Raw genomic sequence first — 10071 nt, 5'->3', positions numbered from 1 at the left:
TTTTTTTTTAAAAAATTTTTTCTACCAGACATCCTGGCAGCTCAACACCCTCTAAATGCTTTCAAAACTGCGCAAATAGAGTACAGCTAACGAAGTATTTTATATGCTGGATTAGTTACATCAAAGCAGCAAATAAGTCTTGCAAATTCCATACATTATTTTTTTCCTTCAGATTACCAAGCATTTGCCGTGATGGCTCTTTCTTGCGAACTTCGACTAGGTGGTAGCGATTCAATTCCAAACGGAATAGAGCTTTCAAGAGCTTATAAAGAAACCGTTCTTAGGTTGATGAGTCTACAAAGTGAACGTGGTAGTTTTGGAAATGTCCAGAGAACAGCTGTTATGACTCAGGTTTGTGTATTGTTTTGTAAAAATGTGAATTTCCGTCACAACTTCTTCAGAAAATCGTGAACTTATTTAGATACGCTTAATTTTCTTTTTTGTGGTCAATACAAGGTTCTTGCTCGACCTCAAGCACTATTTAAGCCAATATTTTATAATTTATTTTCAGAAATTTTAACTGTATTAAAGTTTATTAATAACTAAAGTTGACAGGATTAAAATCGTTTAATTTAAATCAGGAGATGTCAATAATCGTGTGATTTTAATTAAGTCTTGATTTAAAAAAACTTGATTTTTTTTAAACGAAACATTGATTTGTTTCAAGTAGTCTTTTTTTTAAAAAATCATTGATGTTAATCAAAATTATTTGACATAAATCACAAATATACTTTTAAGAGCATAAGATAACTTAATTATCAGTAATATTCTTTCAAAGTAGGATTTTTATCATTTTGAATGCTTTATCAAGAGAAAAATGTAACTAAATTGCTATTTGGTGTTTAAAGAAGAAGTTTTTTTTTAAATATTAAACATGAACAAAAGTAACATGAAGCTTTAAAATATAATTTTCCGTTAGCTTCATGTAAAATAAATTACTATTTGGCCAACGCTAGTGAAATAACTTGATTATAAAGTTGTGGAAAACATTAGTGGAAGCTCTTAAAAGGAAGTCTGTTAAGAACGAATCACTACAATATCATAACATGCCACAACCAATCTTCGCAGTCTAGTGGAATCAAATTTTTGTAGGGTTTCTGTTAAAAATAGTTAACATCTTTGCTTTTTTTTTCTTTTTTTTTAAAAAATTTTTAAAACTTATAAATAAGTTTCATTGTGTGTCACTACGAATAAAAGAAACAAAGCTACTGGTGTTAATCCTTAAAGAGTGAAAGTGAAAAAAATTATGAAGCAGGGAGTTTACAGGAAGCCAAATGAAAATGTATTCGAATTAAAAATAAATACGGAATATCTAATAACGTTAAATGTCTATGATTGTGTCTCATTCAATTAGGTAAATATATCTTGTAAGAAAAGTGTTTGATATTTTAAAATGAATTTTACAACAAAGAAAATGCGATATTTAAAGTTACAAAAATTTTATATATTTTCAACCACACAAAATTTTTAATTTTAAATTTTGCAAATCAAACAAATATGCTAATTTTTCAAATCCTTTTGAAAATTTAAAATAAAAACTGTAGCTTGTGTTAAATTAAAAAGACAAAAATGTAAATTCGTTAAAAATAAGATATAAATGCTGAAATCTATTAGTTTTTATTGGACTAAAAATTTATCTTCGTTTTAAAAAAATCTGGTGCCTTCGTGAAATCAAATGTTCTCAAAACAGATATAATTTTAATAGACTGCTAGTACTTTATTTCAATAATACCCATTTAGTTTTATGTTTACTTAGATGTTATGTTAAGTTCTTTCAAAACTTTTTTTTATTTTATGACCTAAATTATTATATTCGTCTATTAATGTTGGTGTTAATGTTAACAAATTCAAGAGAATGCTTCACTGGTGAGCTTGTACAAAAATGACAATGATTTTAATTTATTACTTGCAAAAATTACACAAATTAATTTTAACCATTTCAGTGCGAAGCATTAGTTATAATATTGTTTTTACGTAATGATTAGCATTTTTTAAAATTTTTACCTGATATTTGGTTGGTAATTTGGTACTTGCAACTCGAGATGAAGGGAAGTGATTTTGACTAACTATGTGATTTAAATTAAATTTAATCGGATACCAGTAAGTGACGTCAAGCGTGTGTGTCGAACCCGATTGGCTTCTGAAACGACAAATGCCATTATTTACATTCGATGACGTTATTTGCAGTTATCTAATGGGATACCTGCAAGTGACGTAGTGTGGGTATATCGATCCAGATTGGTTGTTGAAACGTGGCATTTGTTCACATTAGCAAGTGTTCTTTCCATTCTATTACGAGTAAGCCAAGCCCATCAAGTATCAATTCTCTTTAATGATATATTCTATAATCCTTGAAAAAGATTATTTCAAAAAGATTTCGTTCCTTTCACTATATAATTCTGACTGAACACAGAGGCAGGCATGAGGCTATGTAGAGCATAAACAAACTAATTACGGTAGATAAAACAAAAATATGTCACGGTTAAAGTAAAATAATTAAACAAATGAAAAATCTGAAAAAGAATTATATTTTAACAAATTTGATGTCAGATACGGAGCTGTATTTAATTACCTTCACGTTAATTAACATTCTAACGTGTGTGGAGAAACGTAGCTGAATTTTCACACGCCATTTTACTTATTAACGATCAGCTGAAGCTGACGTCATGAGTCACATGTGTGGGGATCATCTGCGATCTTCTTTTCGATTTTCTTTTTTTTTAAAATTATAATTTTGTTTGGTTGGTTGGTTGGTTGTTAATTTACGTCGCACTAGAGCTGCACAATGGGCTATTGGCGACGGTCTGGGAGACATCCCGGATATAATTTTGCCTATTATGTTAACAATTAAAGTTTGAACATTTATATAAACTTAAAACTAAATTAAAAACTTTCGAATGTTCCAGGCGTTATTGTCAAGCGTCGCCATCAATGGTTTCGATGATGGCTGGGATCACATGAAAGCTTTTCGATTTCTCTTAAAATCCATGAAAGTTCCACCAACTGACGTTCTGTCGACATACTTGATCCTTCCACTGCTGAACGACAAAACCCTGGTCGACATTGCTTTCACCAATTGCTCAGCATCAAGAGACCAAGGTAAGCAATTTTACCCTCGCATAGCCTTCACCCAACATTTAAACTATAATTATTTTGCAACATCTTTTTTTGAATGTGTATTTCATGTTGAAAGGTAGTTGAAAATCTTATCCAAAACATAGATTGCTGACATCGCTAGAAATTTGATACCTTAGAAAACAGTATGTATAATTTAGAAAACAATACGTTGGAAATAGTTACAGTTTAGAAAACAATATATTGGAAATATTTATAGTTTGATTTTGTTGCTGTAATTCATTTACGCTGCACTGGAATTGCACAATGGGCTATTGGCGACGGTCTGGGAAACATCTCTGAGGATGATCCGAAGACATGCCATCGCAATTTTAATCCTCGGCAGAGGGGATGGCATCTTTGCTTTGGTAGCCCGACAACCAGCCCGCAAAGTCGAGCACTTTACGGTAGAACAGTTTAATGAGGGCCGATACCGCACACCCTAAGTCCCTATACAGGCTGATCGAAGTGGTCACCCACCCGCTTACTGATCGCAACCAGTGATGCTTGACTTCTACTGGGAACCGTGTCCTTACGATCAGTCCACTGCGGTACAGTTATAGTTTAGAAAACAATATTTTGGGAAAAGTTATAGTTTAAAAAACAATATGTTCAAAACATGTATTATAATTTAGAGAACAATATGTTTAAAACAGGTATTATAATTTAGAAAATAATGTATTGGAATTCTTTATAGTTTGGAAAATAATATGTTGGAAATAGTTATAGTTTAGAAAACAGTATATTGGAAATACCAGTTTTGAAAGCAATTTTGAAAACAGTTTTGAAAACAATACGTTGTAAATAGTTACAGTTTAGAAAACAATATATTGGAAATAGTTATAGTTTAGAAAAAACATGTTAGAAATAGTTATTAAGTTGTAGCAATAGTTATATGTTAAAAGTTTAAAAGAACTCTATATTACAGAACAGCGGTTTCCAACTGGCGGCCCGGGGGCCGCATCCGGCCCGCGAAGCCCTTTTTTGTGGCCCACGAACTAAAATATATTAGTTGTAATTTTTTTTGCGGAAAATTTTCGTAAAAAATCTTTTATGGGTTTAAAATACTTTTCTCGTTAATAAAAACCTAATTTCTTCGTTTCTGTGAAATTTAACATACCAACGGTGCAAAAAAATTTATTTCTCAGGTTTTGCATCCAAGAAAATATTTATTCAAATACAAAAATAATCGTGTATGTTGCTCTTTTTTATTTCATTTTTTTGTATTTTGTGAATATAATTTAGCATGTGTGTATCAGAAATTTTCTCGAAGAAATTCTCCGATTTAACTTTTTGAAACCACTCATTTTGGACGAAAATATTTACACACACATTTGTAAATTTTAAATTTAAAATGTAAATATCTATTCTCTGGTGGTTGCAGCAGACAAACCTCAATTTTGTCATTGAACATTTTGTGTGCTACTATGTAAGTTTTAATACCAACCTTTTTAAAGTTTTATATCTTAACAATTAGATATCTGTTGCACATTAATTGTTTAATACATGGGTGCACATTAAAGTTATTGTAGCCCGAATTTTTTAATATGCAATTAAATATTTTTAAAAATCTACTTCTTATTTTAATTTGTAATTCAATACTTTTGTTTTGTACAACTTGGTAAAAATCTGACAGTAATATTTAATGTTCCTTCAAACATAAAAGAGTCCTACATAAAATTTTGATAAAGTTGCGGCCCACCATTTGATTTGCGTTTTTAATTGTGGCCCCCGGCCTCATGTAAGTTGGAAACCCCTGTTATAGAAACTGTGGTGTTATATCTATCCCTATTAGGTGTAGAAAAACTATGAAAATTGAGTGTCTATTTCAAGTGAATACCGAATCTAGCATTCACACAAAACTTGAAAAATGTTATTATATAAGAACTTCATTAACTCCAATAAATGATAAGACATACACCACGCTAAGATGCTTTTACTCCATTCAAGAATTTTTTTTCCGCCAATCTTGGCGTAAATTTGGAAACAGTCAGGTTATCGATGCTTTTTATTACAATCGAGCAGATAGAGTAATAATTGGATTTTGTCTCGCACGATGCCGAACAGATGTAAATTGTTATGAAAATATATCTATTTATTTAATTATATAAAGAAGATAATTAATTTCTAATAAGAGGATGCACATAAATATGTTAAGTGTATGAAATAATTTAATTTCTCTCTGCTTCAGTTTTGTTAACCCTTGTTTGAGTTTATATCAATATTCTCATTGTGTGGTGTGTATGTTTGATTAACAAACTATTATTATTTTAAGAAATATTGGGTACCTTTCGGTCAACAGAGCACAAGGATGTCATAATTTTTGTTTATTTTATTATTTTTAAATTTCTACGTGCTTAAAGAATTTTAAAAAAATTAGTAGGCGAGTGTCTATATTTTTTGTCTACTCTTTGCTTGCTTCCGACTAATCGAAAACTATCAAATATTGTATACATGCATCCAAAGATAATGCATTTTTCTTCCTATTGTGTAGTAAAAATAACTTCCCGGACGATTTTGTATATTTGTGTGCAATTATAAATTTTAGTGTTGCAAAATAACAAAAATGGTGGAAATTACGTTACACAAAATATAAAAAAACAATGCTAATATTTCATTACACCAGGATCTATCCATGCTCCTGGCACATCACTTTGGTGTAAAGTAGTTGTCCCAAATTTTAGTGTTAAGATTATATATCATTTTATAACCGTTCTTGAACAGTTACCCCAATTTTTTGGTTATACGACTACTAATGTTCAACTCCGTATCCTTGCGCTTTTGAACCCAATCCAGAAGACAAAGGAGCTTCTGGATCTGAGAACAATTTGCCTTTTTGATAGAACTAACCCGAATTTTGCATTCCATGGAGTAGAAAACCATGAAAGTCTCCCATGGTTAGCCTGACTGCAAGAGGACTCTAACCCATGATCCACCTACCACTGAGGAGATTTTGCGTCAACACTGTGGTTAGTACTAGCCGGATGCGAAATTCGCATCTACCAGTCGATGCTGGGTTTTTTTTTTTTTTTTTTATAACCGTCTTTGAGCAGCCGATCCAGTTTTATGGGTTTACGATTACCAATGCTCAACTCCGTAACCTTGTAATTTTGAGCCCAATCCAAATGACAAGGGAACTTTTTCATCGAGTATTGGGAGAAATTTGCCATCGTGAAGGACTTTCTGATGGAACTAGCCCGCATTTGCGTTAGAGGGAGAGGAAGACCACGAGAACCTCCCACGGTTAGCCTGACGGCAAGGGGACTCTAACTCATGATCCGTCTACCACTGAGGATACTTCATGTCAGCACTTTGGTCGGTGCAAGACGGATGCGGAATTCGTATCGACTGGGATTTGAACCCAGTTCGCCTCATTGGAAGGTGAACTCGCTATCCCATGAGTCATTGCGGCTCCGATGCTGGGGTTTGTCGTTATTCTAGAAATCGAAGGTTATATTGGTTTTTTACACCATGCGGAACAAATGTTGATTTTTTTTCACTTGAAATTCTCCGCCAAGATTGATTGTGTCTCACGTTTTTCTTTATCATCAGGATTGGTTTCATATTTACAAGGTGCGGAGTTTAGTATGAAAAGCCTAAACCACTACCTGTATCGGGAGATAAAAATAACGGTTAAAATAATCCATGACTTGCACGTACATCCATTTCATGTTTGGGAGTAATTTCTAAACCATGATTAAAAAGCAACACTAGGAGTTCCTTCCTAGTTAAAATCGAAAAAGTAGCCCAAAAGTTATTCAGTGCATTTCAAAAATTAAATCTTCACTTCAATTTTACATGATATTCAGATTAAAGATCACGTTACATTTTCTATTACATTCTACAGATGATCTTGTGGCGGAGGTACATGATTACTTGGGACCGAAGATTCAAGTCCAGTACTCATTGTTTATAGGAGGCAACAAAGATGTGATTCACACAATAATACTCAAAGTACCAAAATACTTCACAGCGTTTGATGTGATGAAGTTTGCTGCACTCAAAGACAAAAAATACAAGTACGAATTTTTTTGTGTTTATAAGTAATTCAGTTTTCAGCATAGCATTTTAGTCCCCGTTCTGTACTATACAATTTTTTATTCATTTTAAATTTAATTTAATTTAATTTAATTTAATTTAATTTAATTTAATTTAATTTAATTTAATTTAATTTAATTTAATTTTATTATCTATATATTTATTTATGTATTATATTATCTATTTACTTTTCTATCTATTTATTCATGCATTTATTAATCCATAGTAGGTTAAAGAAAGACTTGTCTGTATCAGCTTCTCAGCAACTCATGTAGCAAACCTACCGAAATCCCATGCCAATGGCTTAAATTATCAAACTATAAAAAGGTTTTTTTATTCTTAGTAAATCCTTCCCGCTACAGTTGGTTGTAGGCCAGGGGGAACATGGAATTGAAGGCTCCGGAATTGCTTTACCAACGTCATGTTTCAGACAACGGTATACTTTTACTTCCCTAGCTGGTTGGTAGCCATCGATCTGTAGCTGACTGGACATCAATCCGCCACAGGGAATTGAACCTGAGTTCCTCACTATGACAGTTCATTGCCATAACTACAGAACCATCGTGACTCAATTAGTTTTTAGGCTTACTGAAATTTAATGGATAACTCAGAGAAAGAAAAAGATAAGAAAAAGATAAGATGATAGATATCTCACCTACACCACACCGAGGATAGATCACAACACGGAGGATCGCGAAAAATTCCAGATATCACGGCGGTTGATAAAAGTAACCAAATTCAAGTATGTTTTAGTTTTTAAATTTATACCACAAAACAAAATCTCTTTGCCGAATTCACAGTAGTTGACAACCCTGAAATTGGACTTCGAATAAATAATTCTTTTGTTTATTGTACCAGAAATCATCGTCATCATTGGCACGATAACTTGGGATGGAGTTTAGCCTTCTCCAGAATAGATTATGGGTAGCAAACGATTGGAAGTTTAACTATTATTTTGTAAAATACCTTTCTTAAAAAGCAAAGGGCTGTTTAAAGAACAGATTTAATAATATATGAGATCTTGCCACTTCTTTACAAAAGAAAAAGAACTTTTTAGTTTGTTTTTATTCAGAACTATTTAGAAATAAATAATAGGTAGAAAACGATTGAAAGTTTGACTATTATGCTGTAAAATACCATAAGAAGTAACGGGCTTCTTAAAGAACAGATGTAATAGCATGTGAGATCCAATATGCATCACGATGTCGTAGAATAAATAACTACATTGTAATCAAACATATTGTAATTTGTTTTCTGATAAAAGGTGCAGACAATATTCAAACAATCAAAAATACTAATACATTTATTTTCCAAATAAGGCAATTAAATATTTTTTATTAAAAATCGTCTGTCTCCTAAACTATTCAGTGCATTAAAAATAATTCCATTCGTTTATTTCCTTTTAGATTTAAATACGAAACAGTATCTGGAGAATTGGATATTTATGAACTGGCCGACATTCAAAATAATCCGGAGGATGGAAAGTTTTGGTTATTTTATAAGAAAAAAGCAGCAGCAGGAAATGCTTTTGAGCAAGAGGAAGAAGGTAATAATACCGAATTGCTACAAATACTTGTTCACATGCATCCGATGTTAATTCAATTACCCAGATTAACCGATTTATGACCAGTATCTTTTTAAAAGGCCGGATTATTTTTCTAGAATTAAAATATTGAATACTATGGCATAATCTAGTAAGCGTTGTGAAATGGTATTAGCTATTCATAAATGTTTGGTTAAGCTTCGTCTATGTTTTAACCACCTGCATCCGCTTGCACCGATCACAGTGCTGATGTAAAATATCCTCAGTAAAGTCTCCTTGCCTAAAGGCTATCCGTGGGAGATTTTCGTAGTTTTCCTCTCCATGTAACGCAAATGCGGGTTAGTTCCATCAAAATGTTCTCCACGTAGCCAAATTTCTCCTAATACTTGATCCAAAAGTTCCCTTGTCTTCTGGATCAAGCTTACAAGGCTATGGAGTTGAACATTAGTAGTCGTAAGCTCAAAAAATTGGGCCAAATGTTCGACGACGGTTATAAAATAAAATAAAATCAGCTTATGAGCACACAATATTTTTCATGGTGAGCAGATAATTTAAAACAATGAAAGGTTTAATATTGTGCTGCTATCAACGAAAAATTTTAAGCAATTGGTAGCAGAATGAATTTAGGTTCAAAAGTAAAGCTCGCTTTTCCTCTGCAGCTAGAACATTGACTTTCTGTCTTTCTCTATTTAATTATGAAATTGAAATTTTTTTTCCATAAAATTGATAAATGCACCATCAAAAAAATTTCTGATGGTGAGAAAATTCTGCCAGAAAAAAATTTTTTGAAATCTTTTTCTACTTTACAGTTATTCAATTATCATAATAAATGGATTGGAGAAAAAATTTATTTAATACGCAAAATTAACATTTATTACAATTGATTTCTTGGAATTAAATTAATATTATCGTTTTTTTTTCAGGGCCAGAAAAAATAACTCTATCCGAAGGTGATCACATTGCCATGTGGTACAAGAGATATTCCATGAACTAATATTGATGAATATATGTAACGTTTTGTCGATATAATCGAAGAAAATATCTGTTATCTGTTCCAAGAAAGTATCACTTTCAACAATGTGATCAGTGCTTTAAATAAATATTTTTTCCCACATTGAATTGAGTATTACTTTGGTAAAAGCAAAATACAACGTTAAAGGGAGTCATTTTAAAATGGAAATATCACCATGGATTTCTTGTTGTTCTTGTAAGCCATTAAGGCACTGGGGGTGAGATTGTTCTTTTTTTCCAGTGGCGCCATCTATGGTGACCATACATGGCAACGTTACTTTTAAAAAGTAACGAGCAAAAGTACAAGTATTTTTAAAAAAAGTAACGAGTAAAAAGTAAAAAGTTCTTATTTTAAAAAGGAACGA

The 10071-nt window shown here is 31.9% G+C and overlaps 1 protein-coding gene across 1 annotated transcript in view; it reads left to right on the top strand.

Annotated features, from left to right (window-relative positions):
* LOC107445086 (uncharacterized protein CG3556) overlaps nt 1-9809 on the top strand; it is a 21663-nt gene extending 11854 nt beyond the window's left edge. The window contains exons 6-10 of the mRNA XM_043054676.2: nt 173-351; nt 2907-3099; nt 6962-7133; nt 8559-8698; nt 9619-9809. Of these exons, the coding sequence (XP_042910610.1) occupies nt 173-351; nt 2907-3099; nt 6962-7133; nt 8559-8698; nt 9619-9689 (755 nt within the window). The 3' untranslated portion in view covers nt 9690-9809. The remainder of the gene's footprint in view (nt 1-172; nt 352-2906; nt 3100-6961; nt 7134-8558; nt 8699-9618) is intronic.
* Nucleotides 9810-10071: the final 262 nt, after the last annotated feature.

Source organism: Parasteatoda tepidariorum, chromosome 7, assembly GCF_043381705.1.
Source record: "Parasteatoda tepidariorum isolate YZ-2023 chromosome 7, CAS_Ptep_4.0, whole genome shotgun sequence".
In the NCBI taxonomy this organism is placed as follows: Eukaryota; Metazoa; Arthropoda; class Arachnida; order Araneae; family Theridiidae; genus Parasteatoda; species Parasteatoda tepidariorum.
The sequence above is the reverse complement of the archived record's forward strand: the minus strand, read 5'-3'. Positions and strand labels throughout refer to the sequence as shown.